This window comes from Marmota monax, unplaced genomic scaffold (genome assembly GCF_021218885.2).
Source record: "Marmota monax isolate L192 unplaced genomic scaffold, Marmota_monax_Labrador192_F-V1.1 WCK01_AAM20220418_F8-fsc00041, whole genome shotgun sequence".
Lineage (NCBI taxonomy): Eukaryota > Metazoa > Chordata > Mammalia > Rodentia > Sciuridae > Marmota > Marmota monax.
The window spans coordinates 2,580,697-2,601,256 of record NW_026695238.1 but is presented as its reverse complement, the minus strand read 5'-3'; the positions used below and the strand labels follow the sequence as shown (position 1 = coordinate 2,601,256).

The following is a 20,560-nucleotide window of genomic DNA, read 5'->3' as shown; positions in this document are numbered from 1 at the left end:
ACACACACACACGGAAAGCTGCGGGTAGCTCCGTAGCTAAGCACACCTGAGGTCCTGGGTTCCATCTCTAGCCACACGCACACACACACACACACACACACACACACACACACGGAAAGCTGCGGGTAGCTCCGTAGCTAAGCACACCTGAGGTCCTGGGTTCCATCTCTAGCCACACGCACACACACACACACACACACACACACACACACACGGAAAGCTGCGGGTAGCTCCGTAGCTAAGCACACCTGAGGTCCTGGGTTCCATCTCTAGCCACACGCACACACACACACACACACACACACACACACACACGGAAAGCTGCGGGTAGCTCCGTAGCTAAGCACACCTGAGGTCCTGGGTTCCATCTCTAGCCACACGCACACACACACACACACACACACACACACACACGGAAAGCTGCGGGTAGCTCCGTAGCTAAGCACACCTGAGGTCCTGGGTTCCATCTCTAGCCACACGCACACACACACACACACACACACACACACACACACGGAAAGCTGCGGGTAGCTCCGTAGCTAAGCACACCTGAGGTCCTGGGTTCCATCTCTAGCCACACACACACACACACACACACACACACACACACACACACGGAAAGCTGCGGGTAGCTCCGTAGCTAAGCACACCTGAGGTCCTGGGTTCCATCTCTAGCCACACACACACACACACACACACACGGAAAGAAGCCCGGTGGGGTGAGGCTTCCTGGCGTTTGCGCCCGGCCCTGGCTGGCCTCTGACTCCCAGGAGCGCTGCCCCTGAGCTCCTGTCTCTTCCTGCAGGCTCCCTGTCCGCCCTGGTGTACCAGCACTCCATCATCCCTCTGGCTCTGCCCTGCAAGCTCGTCATTCCAAACCGAGGTAGGACATGAGACTCCCCGCGCTCCAAAGGTGCCCTTGAGCTACCTCCTTCGTGACTGGCCCTGCCAGCTACTCCAGAATGTGGGCCAGGGGTGGAGGGCACTGGCCATTTTGCCAACGTGGGGAAATTCAAAACCTCTCTCGCACTCACTTCTTTTTCCTGATAAAAAAGAAGGAAAAGTTTGCGGGCGTGGTGGTGCACACTTGTAATCCCAGTGGCTGGGGAGGCTGAGGCAGGAGGATCATGAGTTCCAAGCCAGCCTCGGCAACTTAGCGAGACTGTAAACAACCTAGTGAGATCCTGCCTCAGGATATCAAATATAAAGGACTGGGGATGTGGGCAGGTGGCTCAGTGGTTAAGTGCCCTTGGGTTCAATTCCTGGTACCCCCCAAAAGAAGGAAAAGTTTATTTAAGAGTTGAACGCCAGGGGCATAGGTAAGTTGTCTTTCCAGATGGTTCTAGAAAATACTCTGGAGCCTTTAAGAAATTCATACTGAATTCTCAGAATAAGCCTCATCCCCAGGGAAGGCCTAAGACGTGGGAGAGTCAGGAGAAGAATGTCCTAGAGGTTGAGATAAAATCTCTCATATTAGTTGATGATTTTTATCTATTCAATTCAGTTCACTGAATTATTAATAATAATTGGCCAACATTATTAGCTTAAAAATTCCAACACAACTTAAGCAGCATTATTAACCACCCAGTTTAGACACCAATTAAATTACATTTTTATGGAATTCACTGTGGAAGTCCAGCAATTACAAAGCTGTTTGACTTTGAATTGTATAAACCTGTGGTTCTTGAAATGTGGCCCCCAGACCAGCAGGCTGTGCATCCCCTGAGAACTTGTTAAATGCCGGCATTCTCAAGGTCCACTTCTTCAAGAACTCTAGGTTGGGCCCAGCCATCTGCATTTTAACAAGGCTGCACACCAAAGTGTAAGCAACACTGGTTACAAATGAGACTCGATGCTTATTTGTTGTTCTGATTTTGTTTTTAAAAGTTTTAGTGCTGGAGACTCAGTGGCACATGCCTGTAATCTCAGCTACTGGGGAGGCTGAGGCAGGAGGATCACAAGTTTGAGGCCAGCCTCAGCCACTTAGCAAAGCCCTGTCTCAAAATTAAAATAATTTAAAAGGGCTGGGAGGTAATTCAGTGGTAAAGTGCCCCCGTGGTTCAATCCCCAATACCATGAAAAAAAATTATTTAGGTATAGTTGAAATAAAAACAGTAGTATGCACTGTGTTTAATGTGTTGCTTTGATATAGCTACACATTGGGAAATGGTAAAGTCAAGCTACTTAACATGTCTATCGCTTGGTCCTTACTAATCTTGAACTTGTGGTTGTGCTCTGTTGGTGGTTGAATGAATTCAAGCATAAACAGAAGCAACACCACTGCTGTTCGAAGCTTGCTTTTTGCCAGGCAGTGGATAAACACTATATATGGGTTGTTTGAAAACCCTGGGTAGTGAGTTCCACTTAGCAAGTGGCGGGCTGAGGGTTCGAGCCTAGCTCTCCTGGACCCAGAGCTCTCAACCCCTGTGCTGGGTTCTTAGAGCAGCGGTGGAACATTCCACCTGTAGGTAACCCAGTGCCTCCCACCGGGGCCAGCCGTGGAGAGCGTGTCCTTGGCACAAAGCGTTTGCAGAAGTTACCTGAGGCCCAGCCCAACCGTGCTTCTTTCCAGCTCTAGGGTTTTAATTACCAGGCGAATTTTTGTCTCAGACCCCACAGATGAATCGAGAGATAGCTCGGGCCCTGCCAACTCGACTTCTGACCTGCTGAAGCAGGGAGCAGGTGAGTGGTCCCTGGAGACTGGACCCCTGCCCACGACCTTCTTTCCACCTTCCTGCTTGGGCCTTCTGCAGGTGCAGGTGGAAGTCTGCCAGGCCCAGAGGTCTCCAGGCAGATTATGTTCCTCTGTGTAGATGTTTTGGCCCGAGGCTGGCCTGAAATTGATCTGCTACCTTTTCCCTCAAGAGTGGACCTGGGGCATCGTCTCCACCGACTCCAGCCTTCCTGATTCCCACTTGGGTCCATTTCTTGTAGCCTGTAATGTACTCTTCGTCAATTCCGTGGATATGGAGTCACTCACTGGGCCGCAGGCCATCTCCAAAGCCACATCTGAGACGTTGGCTGCTGACCCCACCCCAGCTGCCACTATCGTTCACTTCAAGGTCTCTGCGCAGGGAATCACACTGACTGACAACCAGAGAAAGTAAGCCTCGTCTACTTGCTCCCGGGCAGGGCTCTCCTTCCTGCAGCCCATCCGTGCCTCCACTCACCACCGCTCACCAACCCATCATCCCTTGCACCTCTCAGCCCACCTATTCTCCCATCCATCTATCTTGCTTCATTCTTTATCACAGTAGCTGTTCATCCATCCACTTGTTCACACACTCATCAATTGGTCCATTCATCTACTTACTCGCATCCATCCATTCCCTATCTATTCTATGCCTACTTATCCCTTCATGTGTGTGTGTCTCTATCCATCCAGCCAGCCATCATCCACCCATCCATTCATCCACCCGCCGACTCATCCATCTACCCATCCACCCATTCTCCATTCATCCACCCACCCATCTATCCATCCACTGATCCACCCATCTACCCACCCATCCATCCATCCATCCTCCACTCATCCATCCATCAATCTATCCACCCATCCACCCATCCTCCATCCCTCCATCCATCTATCTTCCATTCACCCATCCACCCACCCACCCATCCATCCATCCATCAATCTATCCATCCATCCATCCATTATCCATCTCTCCATCCACCCACCCACCCACCCATCCATCCACCCATCCACCCATCTATCAATCCTTCCATCCATCCTCTATCCACCCATTCATCCATCCTCCATCCACCCACCCATCCATCCATCAATCTTTCCATCCATCCATCCATCCTCCATCCATCCACCCATCCATCGATCCATCCATCCCTCCCTCCATCCATTCATCTATCCATCCCACCATCCCTCCATCCTCCCTCCCTCCCTCCCTCCATCCCTCCCTCCCTCCATCCTTCTACAAGGGTCTGCCTGAACCAGGTAGTCAGCTCGCAATACAACTGTTTAAAAGGTCCCTCTTTCCAGGAGCAGAGTCTTTCTTCCCAGGCTCTCTCCTAACCATGACCCCAGTTCATTTCCTTCCTCCTTTAGGGTCCCCCCATTTCTTATTCCTCAGTGTCAGTTTCTTTTCCAGCCTCTGGCTTTTGGGCTTGTTTCTGTGGCACATGTCTCTGTTCCTGTGCATCACTCGGGTCTCCGACTGAGCACCTCAGGCCATCTTGCTCTGTGAGACAGTGACCCACAACAGGCACAGTGTGAGGTGGCCTGGTGGAAGCAGACCCTCCCGTGCTCATTCTCTGTTCTCTGATGTCTGAACCACAGGCTCTTCTTCCGAAGACACTACCCCCTCAACACTGTCACCTTCTGTGACCTGGATCCACAGGAAAGAAAGTAAGTCTCTTGGAAACACCTTCCCTCTCAGCCAGCTCACGCCGCTGGAGAGAGTGTGTGTACATGAGCACAGATGCGCGAATTCTCAGTCCAACTGGAAGATCCGCCTGTGTCCAGGGGAGTGTGCATAATTGCGTTGGGCATTTTTTGAGTTTTTTTCATAGATCTGGAGACTCTCCTGGGACTCAAATGCCATTTTTACCCCCTCTGGCCCAACCCTGACCCTGACCCTGTTTCTCCCCTCCACACTGTGGGAGGTAGCCTGGCAGTGTTTGCTCCAACTTGAAAGCCCCTGGGTGACCTTGGTCGTTTCTGTCCTGCAGAGGTCGGGGCTCCTCTGCTTGCCCCAGAGAGTCTGGTCTGAGTGGGCGGTGCTCTGGGGACAGGTGCAGTGATTTACCCTGAGCTGACTTTCTCTCCACAGGTGGATGAAGACAGAGGGAGGTGCTCCTGCTAAGTAAGTGTGGCTTCCTAGTCCACCAGCAGGTGGGGCGGGGCAGGTTTAGAATCCGCAGCCTGGGGTGGGGAAAGGCCAGCAAGGATCTTTGTGCCAATGTCACTGAAGTCTGGAGAAACAGTACAGCCCACGTGTGTGGCTTTAGCAAAGGAGAGTGTGTCCTGGTGGGACAGAGTTGGAAAGGCTTTGGAAAAGAACGAATATTTTAAAATGGATCTTAAAAGGCAGGTAGAGTTTGCTCAGGCTGAAAGGTAGGAGAGAGATGGGTTTAATGGGAGGAGGTAGCTTGACCAGCAATGTGGGCAGGGCTGAGTGTCCCACAGAGAGGCTGCTGAATGGTTGGTGGCTGAAGAAAAGGGACCCTCAACGCTGGGGACTTGGCCTTGTTCAGTCTTCATGATCATCAAGGACTCTGAGTCCCCATGTATTCTTGTGTCCCTGCCAGCCGGCCAGGCAGGCCAGGGCTTGCAGTGGGGGCAGGTGGCAGTGTCAGGGCAGGCATGGGTTGGCCAGGTCTCCGTCATGGCAGAAGCAGGCAGACAAGGCTGGCATGCCTGTGTGATGGGAGTTCAGAGATGACCCCCACCCTGCTCAGGTCACCCCCACTGCACTACAGCCCTAGCCAGCCCAGAAAGGGAGGAGCTGGGGGCTGCCCTGTGGACCCCAGTGACTCCAACACCTGGGCACTACTCCAGCTCCTGAAACCAAGCTGGAAGAGTAAAGTTGTGGGAAGTACAGGGCTGTGTGTGTGAGTGTGTGTGAGTGTGTTTGTGACTTGGCTAATTTTAGCCGGGCAGTGCCGTCTGAGGCAGAGGGGTGTCCATGGGCATCTCCAGCTGTCCCGATTTCCCCATCTCGCTCTAATTAGCAACACCCCAGCTGGGAGGGGCCCCGAGCTCACATTCTGTTCTCTGCCCTTGTATTTTTAACTCTGTTTTGCAAAGAGAGAATGTTAGGTCACTCCCGTCTTGGTGCCGGAGGGGACAGGTGTGGGGTCCCCTCCTCCTTGGGTTCTCTGGGCTTCCCAGCCTCTGGACGAGGCGGCTGTGTGTGTGTGGGGGGGGGGGGACCTGCCCGTTCTTGATCACCCTGACCTCCTGGGGTGCATGGTGGGTGCGTGATGGGTGCGTGATGGGTGCCTGGTGGGTGCGTGGTGGGTGCGAAGGCCCCATCCTGGCTGGGCCCCCCGGCCTCCTGGTTTGCTTCTGTGCTGTTTATGGGAACAGTCGGGTTGGGTGGGGCTGGGAGAGGCTGCTTGAGGAATGCTCCCACTTTATTTCTGGTCTCGTCCCCACCCTGTACTATCCAGTCCTGTCCTTCACCCCAGACCTGCTCCACCCCTCCAAGGGGAACGTTCGCCTGCCCTGAAACAAAGCGAGACGCTGTCCCCAGCCTTGACCTTGCTGCGGGGGAACCAAGAGGGCTCTGTCTCAGGCGCCCTCCTGTCCCTGAGGCCCGGGGAGGCTGGGGACGCAGTGTGGCAGGCTGGGCGTGCCCTGGCCAGGGTCCTCCTGTCTTCCCCTCTCGCCCACCACCCTCTCCCACCCCTGCAGGCTCTTTGGCTTCGTGGCCCGGAAGCAAGGCAGCACCACAGACAACGCCTGCCACCTCTTTGCCGAGCTCGACCCCAAGCAGCCTGCCTCGGCCATCGTCAACTTTGTCTCCAAGGTCATGCAGAGCACCGGCCAGAAGAGATGAGCCCAGACCCCTTGCCCAGGGCCAGGGCAGTGGGGACGGGGCACCTGGGGAGGGGACCTCTGAATCCTGACCACCTCGAATCCACAAGGAGGACTTTGGGCTAATTTTGGAGAAGGAGAGAAGAAAGTGTAGCGTTGGGCGAGGGAAGTGAATTGCAGAGGGGAGGGGAGAGGGAGAAAAAGCAAAAAAAAGATGGAGGAGGAGACGCAGGTTCTCCTGGGCAGATGGAATCGGCAGCCTCCCAGAGCCTCCTAAGCCAGCCAGGTCCCCTCACTCCTGCCCCCTCTGAGAGGACAGAGCTCCTCCACGGGCCTCCTTGGGATCCACATTTTGGGGGGAAAATCAAAAAGCTCTGTGTCCCTCGCCACCTGCTTTGCAAGGACAGTTCAAGCCAAGAGAGTCTTTTTCTGGCCACCTGAGGGCGGGTCGCTGAGCCCGAAGGCTGGCGGGAGAAAGCGCGTGGAGAAGCTTTTCCTTCTGACACTATGCCAGACCCGAGGCCCCTCCGTCCTGTGCTGGGCCATGATGCATTGTGATGTGGGTGTTTGTCTGTCCCCACCCACACCCTCACACACTGATTTCTATCGCCTCTGTCTGCTAGAATTGTAAACAGCTCTGCTCGCCCCTGTCCCCTGGGTTAGCACACACGTGCATGCTGTCCAAAGAAGGTTAGGGTTGGGGGTGACACGGCAGCAGGAGGAGACAGAGCCCTCTCCTGCAGGAGTACCTAGGATTCCCCCTTCCCGTCCCTGTACTTATACTCTAGTGGCCCCGGGTGCCACCAGCCTGCTCTGTACAGAGGCCCTGGCCAGAGGGGAAGTGCACCCCTGCTCCATTGCTGGTTGACCGGGAGCCCTGGGCTTTGGTGTGAGGAAGCAGAGATATGTGTGTCCGTAGGGAGGAGGACTGTCAGGAAAGGTGACTGCTGAGCTCTGATACCTTCCCACCACGGGTGGCTCACAGCTGGCTGGGCAGGCTGCTCTGGCCAGTGCCGGGACTCTGCCTTACTCCTGCTGCTCGGCCCCATTCCTGGGCTCAGGGTCCCAGCGCCAGCCTTATCTCAGCCTTGCTTATCTGCATGCTGCCTTTTGGGGCACTGGGGATGGTGACTTCCTGCCCTGCCCTGTCTTTCCTGCAAGGTCCTCATGCTGGGGCTCATCCTGGGGAACCTGCTTCTCAGCTCCCTTCTCAGCAAGGCCCCAGGAGAAACGTGTGGTCCTGGTGTCCCCTCTGTAACACAGAGCCTCAAGGTCTGACTGGTTGCAGGCGCCTTTCAGCTGGGCTGCTCAGGGTGACATCAGCAAAGCTCCTAGGGCTGCTTCCGGAGCACCACAGGGCCTCCCCGTCACGCCACAGCCTCGCTGTCTCCCTTCTTTCTGCCTTGGCTTCCCCAGCAGAGCCACACTGCCCACAGAGCAGGGGACAAAGAGCATGCATTTAGGTCAAAAGACCAAGGGTCCATTTGGGCAGTGGGGAAGACCCTTGGCCACCACCCAGGAACTCTAAGCCAGAATGGAAACTTCACCAGGACTCCATTCTTCAGCCCACAGGGGCCCTCTGAAGAGTGGCATTGTACTGATATATAAATATATATAATATATACCTGAGACATACTGACAGAATCTGTAAGCTAATAAAATATAAGAAAAGGTTAAAAAATAGGTAAATTGACAAAAAGTATTTATTGTTTTCCCAGATTGCTCTGTTGCCTCCCTGAGCAGAAACCAGTCCCCGTCCCTTTCTTTACATATAAGTAGAGCCTGAAGTGGAGGGGCCTTTGTGGCCCGTGGCGTGGCTGGGCATCTCCTTGCCCTGGGCCGCGCTGGGGCTCAGTGGGGTGGGGTGCATACGCTGCATCCTGTTGGCTCCCTGATTCTCTGTCAATTAGGCCCAGCAGTCAGCTCCCTGCACATCTGGAGAGCTGACCTCGTTCCTACAGGCCTGAATGTGTGTGTGAGCGTGCAGGGGACCAGGTGTGTGTGGCCACGAGTGCGTGTGCGTCTCTGGGAGCTGTCCCTCTGTGGACATTGTTACAGGGAGCTGGAAAGGAAAGTGTCTAGATTAGACGGGGGGCAGAGGCCAAGCCCCCACCGCGCTCCCCAAAGGGGAAGTCCCGGGCTGTGTGAGCTAGGTCCTTCCAAAGTGCCCTTCCTTCTGAGATGTTGAAGCCAAATATCTGAAGCTACCTTTCCTTATTCCCTAACGCACCCAAGGTCTCCTCTAAGATAGAAGGAGACATTTCCCCACCCGGTTTCTTTGTAAATACCTTCCTCTCCCGCTGCCTAGGCCGGCAGCCTCCTCCTGGTCGGTTGCCTCCTCTTGGCTGGAGGCTGGAGGACCCTCCGGAAGCCCGCCCTGCATGGGGACCGAGTCTGGGGTCAGCCTTCACACTTGCCTAGCCACTGCCCACCCTTAGCCCCTTCAGGCCTGGCCAGCCCCCGCACTCCAGGCCAGCCACGTGTGAGCCAGGGGGTCATCAGAGAGTGCTGGTGAGCTGGCCACTCGCTCTCAGCACACCTGTGGAGAGATCAGCACTTCTGGGGCCACGTGGTGGCCTGCCGCCCCGCCCTGCCCAGTGTCTCACAGGTGGACCCGGCACACACACACACACACACACACACATCACTCTGCGCTGTAGTCTATGCTTGCCAAAGATTTCCTTTAAAAGAGAGAGCACTTTGACTCATTGTTATCATTTTATACGTGTTTATCCCCGCCTCCCGGCCCTTTGCCTGTTGTGTGTGTTGAATCTGTCGTCAGCAGGAGAGTGCTGTCTGGTCTGATGGGGGCTGAGGCAGGGAAGGGTCTGGAGAAAAGGCAAGAAAGAGCGGGAGACGCCTGGTCAGCACGAGGTGCTGCCTCTGCCTGTCCAACAGGTCTCTGGGGCAGGCCTGGGCCTCACCCTAGCTGGCCGCCACAGGCATGGTGGGGACATCTCCGATTCTGCAAGGATTGGGGCCCAGGGAGAATAAGAGGGAAGGGCTGGGCCTGAGAGCCGTGGTGAGGGGAGCCGGGGAAATGAGCTGTGTTTGTGGCTTCTAGGGGTGACAGAGGTGCCCCCCTGCCATCGTGGTGTCTTGGCTCCTTGGTCTAGCCAGGCGTCTGAGGACAGAAGCATCACCTCCTGGGTTGGGGACAGGCATTTTGAGCCATCTCGCTGACCCCCTCCCCCAGGAGTTGTGAAAGCTGAGGACACTGACTGCCGAGGATTCTTCTCCCTGACTTCTCAGGAACCCCCAGATGTGGTAGGGACCGGGCAGGATGGGTGGTGGGACCTGGGGCTGTGCGGCATCCTGCTATGAGGGGGCTCTCAGGAGGGAGAGGAGGGGGACTCTCCTGCTTCATATCCCCATCTAAGGAGCCCACCCCTGCCCACCCCTGGGGTCTTCTAAGAGCTTGGGGGCAGAGTTTCAGGGCCACCTCTTCACCCAGGGCCAGGCCCTGGAATGCTGAGACTCGTGTTCCCGTGTCCAGAGGTAACATAGGATGTGTGTGTGCGTGTGTGCAAGTGTGGACGTCTGTGTGTGTGTTTGGCTCATCTCTTTAGGGCACTTAGGGGTAAGGGGTTGAGGTGGTGCATGGCAGAATGTCAAGTTCAAGGTGACCCAGCGGTGAGAGCTATCAGAAGGGAGGCCTGTAGGGCCAGCGATTAGTGGAGTCTCAGCGTTGGGTGGCGAGGACCGGCCCCCTGGGCTGGGCTCAGCAGACCTGTTCCTTCCTGTCTCCCCTGTAAATGTGGGAGAGGACAGGGGACTCAGTTTCCCACACCTGGGCCGTTCCCAGCAACAAGGTTATTGTAGAGCCATGTCCCAAGCTTGTTTTCTAATCAGTGTTAAATGGAGTGACACTCTCCTGTGGGTCTGTGTTTGGTCTGTGCGTGTGAGTGTGAGCACGCCCAGGTGTGCCTGCTGTGTCCCCCCCCCCACCCATTTTCTCTCCTCTCTTCAGACTTGTCATTCAAAACAAATGTCAGAAATTCCTTATCACAGCACCCCCACCCCGCCTCCCAGGTCCTCTGCAGAAAACCCCGAGTACCCCAGGGTCCTCCCACACCCCGCTGTGTATTTATAGAGATGGAAATATACTTTATATTTTGTATCATTGTGCCTATAACTTTGCCACCTTGTATAAACCCTGATGTATGCTATTCGTCCTGGATATGAATGTACGGACCCCCACGCTGGCTCTCCCACTCCTGTACAGCGCCTCGGTTTCTTTGCGATCCATTGTATGGCTTTATAAATGATAAAACTTAAAGAAAAACTGTATGGTGTTATCTAGCTGTGTTGTTTGGACAGGGGTTTCTAGAAGAAAGGGACCCTTCGCGAGCATCAGATATGAGGGGATTCAGTTCTCCCTCCGGTGGTTGATTCACCCCAAATTCTCCCAACAACTTCCCCAACACCCAAGTCTATGTCTGGTCATTACTGGGTTGTTCATCTGGACTCTTTCATCTGGAAGAGAATCTCAATTCAAATTTGTTCAAGAAAAAAATGGCATTTATTAGGCCAAGTGCTGAGAAGGGCAGGCAGAGCCTGGTCCAGGGCGTCGAGGGATGGGATGGGGAATCTGTTCTCATCGCTTGTCCTGAGCTGGCCCAATACTCAGGCAGACTCTGTCCCAGTGATGGGGACACAGGAAGCTCTGAGCCTTCGGTCCATCAGCTTGCTGGTCCAGGTAGAAAGAAGACTCCATCTTCCTACGTTCTCAGGGAGAACCTGGGACACATGCCTGTTGGTTCTGAGAGAGCCTGCCTCTGGAACCTTCTGTAATCAGCTACGGGGACTGAGAATGGGGAGGGCTGGATGCCCCTTGAAGGGGTGAGGTTTATCAGAGTAAGGGGAGCAGAGGCTGCTAGGTAGAATCTCCGGAGGCCGCTCAGGTAGTCCCCGTGGAGCGAGCTCACGCTGGGCCACTAGTGTTCAGAAGGATTGGGTGTGTGGTCCACGGAGGCTGCCATAGCACACCCCAGGGGCTCTGGGAGATCCCCACATCCTCAAATTCTCCACTGAGCTTGCAGAGTGGCCGGGAGGGCGATGTGGACTGACTGGCGGGGCCCGCAGGTCAACCCTCCAAGGTTGGCATAGCAGTGGACGAGGGGCAGGCCTCTCCAATTTCGGGTCTCAGGACTCCTTTACTCTCTTAAAAATTATCGAGGCCCCTGAAGAGCTTTTGTTTAGGTGGGTTATATCTTTCCGTCTTGACCTCAGTATAAATTAAAACTGAGAACACTTCAAACATACTCATTCACTTCTAGAACATTCATTACGTGTGAAAGTAAATGGCATTTCCATGAAAGAGAGTGAAACTTTTTTTATTTTTATTTTTTGATATCAGAGATAGAACCCAAGGGTGCTTAACCACTGGGCCACATTCTCAGAGATTTTAATTTTATTTAGAGAGAGGGTCTCAATAAGTTGCTTAGGGTCTCCCTAAGTTGCTGAGGCTGGCTTTGAACTTGCCATCTCCTGACTCAGCCTCCTGAGCCATTGGGACACTGATACTTTCTAAAGCAGAAACTGAATAAAAACTCCAAGAGCGACTTGATATCATTACAAAGTAGCTTTGACCTCACAGAACCCCCGAAAGGGCCTCACGAACCCCGGGGTGCCAGCCCAGGTGGGACGACACCTGGTGCTCTATGAGGTGAGCGAGTCAGGAAGCACACACCTGCCAGCTGTGAAGAGGCCTGTGCCCAGATGGCAGCATCATGCCAGACATGTCCCACCAAATCCACGACATGGGGTTTGTCCTGTGACCTAAGGGACACCTCAGGAAACAGAGGCTCTGAGAGGTCACCTGGCTTCTAACTGACAAAGCTGGGCCTCGTCATCATCATTACCTGCGATGGCTGGTGTTCAGCAAACACTCGAAGAGGGCCAGGACCTGCACTAGGCACGTAAGTGTGTTTTCTTACACAAGCACAACTGTCAGATAAAGAATGTCTTTGTTCTCATCTCACAGAGGAAGAGACTGAGGTTCAAAGAGGTTGAGGTGCTTGCTCAAAGTCACAAAGCTGGGATAAGTGACAGTGTCAGGCTAGACCCCAGGTGAGCCGACCCCATAGCCAGACCTTTCCTGGTGTAGAAGCAAACTTGCCGTTGTGTGTGTGCCCATCTCCCCCAGATACGCACACTATGCACATACAGAGGCATAGAGACCACACAGAGCCCCTGTCCACACGCACAGGTGACTTAGCCTCTTGAGCCATGCTGAGTCCCCTGGTCGGCATCTCCTCCCCTGCCTCCTACCCGTCAAGCACCTGGGGTGCAGCCAGCAGTCAGCTCCAGGTTCCCAGCACCAGGGTGCAGGGGCTTCTCCCTCCAGGATCCAACCCTAGCTCTGCTAGTCAGCAAATGGCCCCGTTAGAGAAGGGGAGAGAAGGAGTGCGTGAGCTCTGGGGAGCAGGCAAGCTGGGGAGTGGTGGGAAGGGGCAGAGCCCAGGGCGCAGCCAGGACCCAGGAGCTCAACGTGAGCTCAGGAGGCTAGGGGAGGAGGTGACACTGGGTATCCCACGTTTCATGGCCTCTGATATCCAGGGAGTTAGCTTCCTCCAGCCTCCATGGGCGTTGGGTGAAGGCTGCAGGAGGTCAGAGGTGGGGGAGCTGCTTGGAAAGGAAAGGGGTGCTTGGGAGGGGTGAGCTTCCTGACCTGGAGACCGTGGGGCTGGAGACTGCAGAGGCCCTTCCTAAGCTCCGTCAGGTGTGGCTGCAGACACAGGCCAGGACAGTTACCTGTCTAGCTTGAGTGTGGCCAGTCCCATGCTTGACCTGAGAAGATCCCCCTGAAGCAGGATCTTCCTGAGGTGCCCCGCCTCAGAGCCAGGAATGGCTGGGTTTGGTTCTGGTTTCTCTGGGCCTCAGTTTCCTCATCTGTGAAATGGGACGATCCCTCGCTAGAAGGCTGCTATGAGGGTGGAGACCACCTCACACGGTGCTGGGCTGACTGTGGGCCCCGCAATACGCGCCTCCTTTCTTTTTCTGGTGCCTCTGCCTCCTCCACACCCACCCCTCAGGCCTCTGGGGAGACTTGGCAGCAGAGAGGAGGTGGGGCAGACAGCCTCCCGAATGATATCGATCTGCTGGGCTCCGGGCTCCTGACCACAGCATTGGGGGTGATTACAGCAGCCTCCACAGCTCCAGCTTTTATGGGGTCTGAAATATCATCTCTGGCCATCAAGACAGGATGTCCGGGCTCTGGGCCCCTCCTCTCAGCCTCCACTCCATTCCCTGACTCCCAGCTCAGTCCTGGGAAGCCTCCCATTCCCAAGTCGAGTCCTAGGCAATGAAAGGTGCCCCTCAGGTCGCCAGGCCCTGCCCTCCCCCAGCCCTGCATCTGTGTCCTGCGTGGGTGGAATACGACCTGGCAGACTATTGTCCCTCCCTCAGGGCATGTGGGCTGGTTTGGGTCACAAGAGCATGGCCTGGGTGGAGCAGGGGAGGGGTTCTTGAGGAGGGCAGGAGACCACTTGAGAGAGATGGAGGAGACCCCAGACCCTGAAGCTTCAGGGCTTCGTGGGGGCTGGGGGTCGAGTCCCCGCCATCCTGCGCACTCGGGCTTCCTCTTCTCCTGTTCCTGCTCCAGGACCTTCCCAGCTCTGACCCTGAATCCTGGATTGGGACACGGTGGCTGGGGGCCACGCAGACACTGATGGGAGGGAGGGAGAGATGTTTGGGACTGCAGAAGGCAGGCTGGGGACGCCGTTAGAGCTCTCCTCTTAGGGTCCCCTCCTCTTGCTCTTCCCGGTCTCCCCTGTTTGGTGCCCTCCCCCTTCTTCCTGCCCCTCCCTTCTGTTCCCATTCTCTGTCCTGTCTCCCCTCTGTCTCTTTCTCTCTCCCAGCCAGCCTCTGTGTTCTCACCCTGCCGAGGCCTCAGTTGACAGTGGAGGATGGAGACCAAGGATACCTCCCTTCCCAGGGATCTCGGAGAACAGGAGGGGCCGAAGCTGGGGGTGAGGGGAGCTGCAGAGGTGCGGAGGACTCTGGGATGCCCAGACAGGGCCTGCGGGTCCCCTCTGCCAGCCCTGAAGTCCTCCTGGGGACAGCTTCCCAGCACTGTCCATAGCCTAAGGCTCCCTCCAGTGGCCATCTGGGGAGTTGCAGCCACTCAACCCTCCTGGAAGAGGTCACAGCGGGCAGCTGGCTGAGCCAACTTTCCAAGGGCCTGAGAGACACGATTAATTGAGAACTGGAAGCAGAGAGCAATTTTGCACTTAGAAGCAGCCTGTTTATTAAAAGCTTCAGGGGACTAGTGAGGACAGAGACCTGGTGGCCTCCATCCCATCATTTACCACCCCTCTTGGCAGATGAGAGCAGCCCAGAACTCCTTGGAGGCTGGGCTGGAGACCGCTCGGGGTCATCAGTGGCTGGAACCCTGAGGAGTTCTGGTATGGCTGGGTGGAAGGGGCACTGCATGAGCAGTCAGGGGACCTGGGCACACTGGGCTGGGCACAGTAATTCCTTTCACAAAACCTTCGTATCCTCTTCTTTAACATGGCTTTTTGGGACAGCATACTCGGTTCAATCTCCAGCACCAAAGTGGGTGATAAAATAGAAAAAAGAACAGAGAATTCCATCCCAGTCAACAGGACGCTGGCAAGGCCAGACACGGTGTCCAGCATGCATTAGGGAAGAACGGGGCCTGGCCTGAGTGCATGGGGAAGAAGGTCCTGGGGCCGCAGCCACACCCTAGAAGAGCCGATGGTGGTGGTGGGCAGCCTGGGGTCAACATAGGGCCTTCTTGACCAGCCTAGAGCTGGAAGAGCCTCTGGGTGTCACAGAGAAGCCCCTCACCTCACCGGGCTCTGGAGGGGCTGGTGATGCTCCTGGTTCAATAGGAGGGAAGGTCAAGGGGAGGCTGCAAGAGGGAAGGAGATGCCCGAGAGGCAGCTGAGGGTCCAGCCTTGGCTCACAAAGCCAGGCACCTAAACAAGAACCAATCCCCTCCTGCCTTTGGAGAGGGGAGTGGGGCTTCGTCCCCCTTCCCACTTTGCTCCCTGTCCTGAGGAAGGAGTCTGTGTAAGGATGGTGGCTGTTGAGGCATTAGAAAGGGGCATATCTCCCCCTTGTGGCCACTGCTGGGTACTGCAGACATGAGCCCTGAAGACCGGAGGAAGTGCCAGACACAGCCTCAGGCTGTCCCTATTGACAAAACCCTGGATCTCTGGAACCTGTCAGCCTCCCTTTTGTGAGCCATGTTCAGAAGCAGGATGCAGGGGCCTCAGAGGGGTGCCTTTCAAGATCCCCTGGAGTGAGTGTGGCTTTCTCTGGACATGTTGTGGGTCACAGGCACACAACGGCGACAGCAACAGTGGGGATTGAAGAACTGCAGGGCATCGATGAGCTCCTGGCTGTGCCAACTGTGCCAGCCTCCTGGGATGCATGGGTGGACAGCACATGTCTGCGCCCTCCACGGTCCCAGCGGGACACAGAGAGCAGACCCAGGTTGATGCCACCACATTGCACAGACGAAGGCAGGAACTCGGCCTCTCCTCTCACTCCTCTTGGTCCTGTTCATGTCGAGAATGGGGACTACTGGGCTGGGGAATTTGGGAGGAGAAATCCAGCAAGTGACCCCGCTCTTCTGCTGGCCCCGTGTATCTCAGGCCAGCGTGCTCTCAGGACCACCCGTCCTAGCCTTCCCTCTGCCGTCTGGCCAGGGTCTGTCCTGAGCAGGGGCCCTTTGGTCAGGTCTGCCTGGGTAGGGGGCCCGTGGTCATTCTGCACCGCTCCTCTCTGGGATGGGAGGGTATAATGCTGGGTGGTGCATGGGTAAGTGCTTGTGACCACAGGTCAATAAGTCACATTCTCTAATCAGCTCTGTTACCCAGGTTTGGATTTTCATCCCTGACTTTGGGGTCCATACCTCAAATGTTTCTGGACTCAAGTGTGGAAGGGGATGTTATTTGATATTTGTCTCAAGGAGATGGGGAGATACTACCATCATGTAGCATGAAGAAGCAAAGGAAACGATGCAAACAGAAATAAATCCTAAAATACACAGGACAGCCACCACAGTGCATCACCCCGACCAAAGGGGGGTAGTACCCAGTTTGATGAGCCCCGACCTGAAACATCAGATGCTATGAGAAATGAAAACCCAAGTTTTTTTTGTGTAAGATGCGAGGCTTAGGTTGAAGTTTATTTATTTTTTTTACCTAAGATGTCCCCTTGTATCTGTACCATTTGTTAAAAAGTATATCTTCCATTGAATTATTTTTGTACTTTTGTCAAAACTAATTGGGCACCTTTATGGGGGCTTGTCTCTAGGTCCTTTATTCCTTTCTATTTTTTTATGTATGTATCCTTTTGCTAATACCATACAATTTGATCACTCTGGCTATGTGATAAGGCTTGAAGTTGGGTAGACTAATTCATCTCCATTTATCCTACTTGGTCAAGATTGTCGGAGGTACTTTAGCTCCTTTCCTTTGCATTTCCATGTATGTTTTAGAATAATCCTGTCTATATATGGAAAAATGTTGCTGGGATTTTGATAGAAATTACACTAAATCTATTTGGTGTTATTGAGGAGAGTTGATATCTTTACTCTTGAATCTTCCCATCCATGAACATAGTATGTGTCTCCATTTATTTATGTCTTTGATTTCTTTCATTAGAATTTTGTTTGTTCTCAGCATATGAGTCCTGTAACAATTTGTTAGACTTATACCTCAGTATTTCTTGAGCAATTGTAAATAGTATTGTATTTGCATGTTAAATTTCTGTGTCCACATGTGCATTGGTACAGAGAAATGCAATTGATTTGTGTCTGTTTATTGAGTAACCTGAAGCCTCTGCTGGGCTCACTTCTATTCCATTTCCTTCGTGTCATAATTCTTCAGTAAGATAATATTTGGGGGGAGTTAAATTATAAATTCAATTCCCTGAATAGTTTAGGGCTATTCAAATGATCTGCTTTAGATTGGTGAATTGTAGAAGTTTGTGTTTTCCTAGAAACTGACCCATTTTATCTAAGTCGTCAAATTTGTATGTGTAGTGGTGCACACAGCATGCTCTTGTTAAAAATTATTGATGCATTATACTTATATGTAATAATGGGATTCATTGTGACATATTTGAACATTCCCATGACATCATTTGGTCATCTTATTTTTTAAAAATATTTTGACATACAAACAAGGAGTACATCCTGTTCTAATTAGGATCCCAGTCTTGAGGTTGTACATGGTGTGGAGATCCACTGTGGTGTATTTATATATTTATGTGAGAAAGTTAAGTGAGATTCATTCCATGGTGGTTCCTATTCCTGTCCCCCCTCCTTTCCCTTCATTCCCCTTTGTTTAATCTACCGAATTTCTATTCTTCCCCTTCCCCCTTGTTGTGTATTAGCATCCACATATTAGAAAGAAGATTTGGGCTTTGGTTTTTAGGGATTGGCTTATTTCGCTTAGTATAATAGTCTTCAGATTCATCCACTTTCTGGAAAATGTCATGGAGTCATTCTTTTTTAATGGCTGAGCAACATTCCATTGTGTATATATACCACAGTTTCTTTATTCATTCAACTGTTGAAGGGCACCTAAGTTGGTTCCATAGCTTAGCTATTGTGAATTGAGCTTCTATAGACATTGATGTGGCTGTGTCACTGTAGTATGCTGATTTTAAATCCTTTGGGTATATACCAAAGACTGGGGTAACTGGGTCAAATGGTAGTTCCATTCTAAGTTTTCTGAAGAATTTCCATACTGCTTTCCAGAGTGGTTGTACCAATTTGCAGTCCCATCAGCATTGTATGAGTGTGCCTTTTCCCTACATCATCACCAACATTTATTGCTACTTGTATTCTTGGTAATTTTCATTCTGACTGGAGTGAGATGGAAACTCAGTGTAGTTTAATATGCATTTCCCTAATTGCTTAAAATGTTGAACATTTTTTTCAATATTTCTTGACCATTCATATTTCTTCTGTGAAGTGTCTGTTCCTTTGCCCATTTATTGATTGGATTATTTGTCTTTTGGTGTTAAATTTTCTAAGTTCTTTATATATGGAGATTAATGCTCTGAGATGAAGGTGGCAAAGATTTTCTCCCATTCTGTACGCTCTCTGTTTGCATTCTTGATTGTTTCTTTTGCTGGAAGAAACTTTTTAGTTTGATACCATCCCATTTGTTGATTCTTGATTTTACTCTTGTGCTTTAGGAATCTTGTGGAGGAAGTTGGTTCATAAGCTGACATGATGGAGACTTGAGCCTACAATTCCTTCTAGTAAGCACAGGGTCTCTGGTCTTAATGCCTAGGTCCTTGATCTGCTTTGAGTTGAGATTTGTGCAGGGTGAGAGAGAGGGATTAAATTTCATTCTGCTATACATATGGATTTCCAGTTCTCCCAGCGCCATTTGTTAAAGAGGCTCTTTTCTCCAATGTATGTTTCTGGCGTCTTTGTCTAGTATGAGATAACTGTATTTATGTGAGTTTGTTTCTATGTCTTCTATTCTGTACCATTGGTCTTCACGTCTGTTTTGGTGCCAATACCATGCTGTTTTGTTACTATAGTATAATGTTTTTAGAGGGAATGCTTTCAGTTCTTCTCCATTCAGAATGATGTTGGCCTTGGGTTTAAAGTATATAGCTTTTACAATGTTGAGATATTTTCCTATCATCCCTAGCTTTTCTAGTGTTTTGGACATGAATGTATGCTGTATTTTTTCAAATGATTTTTCTTTTATTTTATTATTTTATATTTATTATTTATATTATTATTATTATTTTATATTATTATTTTATTGATTTCCATATGTTGACCTAACCTTGTATCTCTGGAATGAAGCTTACTTGATGATGGTGTACTATATTTTTAATGTGTTTTTGTATATGATTTTCCAGTATTTTAATAAGAATTTTTGCATCTATGTTCATCAGGCACATTGGTCTAAAGTTTTCTTTCCTTGTTGTATCTTTGTCTGGTTTTGGAATCAGGGTGATACTAGTTTCACAGAATGAATTTGCAAGGGTTCCCCTTTTTCTAGTTCATGGTCTAGTTTGAGGAAGATTGGTGTTAATTCTTCTTAGAAGGTCTGATATAACTTGGCTAAGAATTCATCTGGTCCTGGGCTTTGCTTTGTTGGTAGGCTTTTGATGGCATCTTCAATTTCATTGATTGAAATTAATCTGTTTAAATTTTCTATGACCTCCTGATTCAATTTGGGTAGGTCATATGTCTCTAGAAATTTGTTGATGTCTTCAAGGTTTTCTATTTTATTGGAGTATACATTTTCAAAATAGTTTCTGATTATCTTCTGAATTTCAGTGGTGTCTGTGGTGATATTTCCTATTTCATAACTAATTTTAGAAATTTGAGTTTTTCCCCTCTTTCTCTTGGTTAGCATGGCTAAGGGTTGATTAATTTTATTTTTTCAAAGAATCAACTTTTTGTTTCATTGATTTTTTGTTTCAATTTCATCCCTAATTTTAATTATTTCTTGTAGTCTACTGCTTTTATTGTTGATTTGTTCTTCTTTCTCCAGGCCTTGTGAGATGTAATGCTACGTTATTTGGCAACTTTCTATTCTTTTAGTGAATGAACTTAGTGCTATGAACTTTCCTCTTAGAACCACCTTCATAGTGTCCCAGTGATTTTGATATGTTGTGTTACTATTCTCATTTTTAAATTTCATCCCTGATTTCTTTTGCTATCCATTGATAATTTAGTAGCATATTATTTAGTCTCCAGGTGTTAGAGTAGCTTCTAATTTTTATTACATCATTGATCTCTAATTTCATTTCACTGTGATAGGATAAAATGTAATACATTATCTCTATTTGTTTTGTGTTTGCTTTGTGGCCTTAGATGTGGTCTATTTTTAGAAAATGATCTGTGTGCTGCTGAGAAGAAAGTGTATTCTGATATCGATGGATGAAATATTCTATATGTCTATTAAATTTAAACTATTAATTGTAGTTTTTAGTTCTATGGCTTCCTTGTTTCTAGACTATATATTTTGTCTTCATTGACTGAAACTCTGTCTTCCAAGTGGTCTAGTATAATAGTGTTGCTTTCCATTGAGTTTTTAATTTGGTTTATTGATT

The 20,560-nt window shown here is 51.1% G+C and overlaps 1 protein-coding gene across 14 annotated transcripts in view; it reads left to right on the top strand.

The window, feature by feature from the left end:
* Positions 1-10,780, top strand: part of Tns1 (tensin 1) — a 214,310-nt gene extending 203,530 nt beyond the window's left edge. For all 14 annotated transcript variants that reach the window (XM_046439598.1, XM_046439599.1, XM_046439596.1 and 11 more), the window contains 6 exons: positions 806-883; positions 2,611-2,682; positions 2,935-3,103; positions 4,289-4,357; positions 4,782-4,814; positions 6,368-10,780. In XM_046439598.1, coding sequence (XP_046295554.1) covers positions 806-883; positions 2,611-2,682; positions 2,935-3,103; positions 4,289-4,357; positions 4,782-4,814; positions 6,368-6,512 — 566 coding nt within the window. In that variant the 3' untranslated portion in view covers positions 6,513-10,780. The remainder of the gene's footprint in view (positions 1-805; positions 884-2,610; positions 2,683-2,934; positions 3,104-4,288; positions 4,358-4,781; positions 4,815-6,367) is intronic.
* Positions 10,781-20,560: the final 9,780 nt, after the last annotated feature.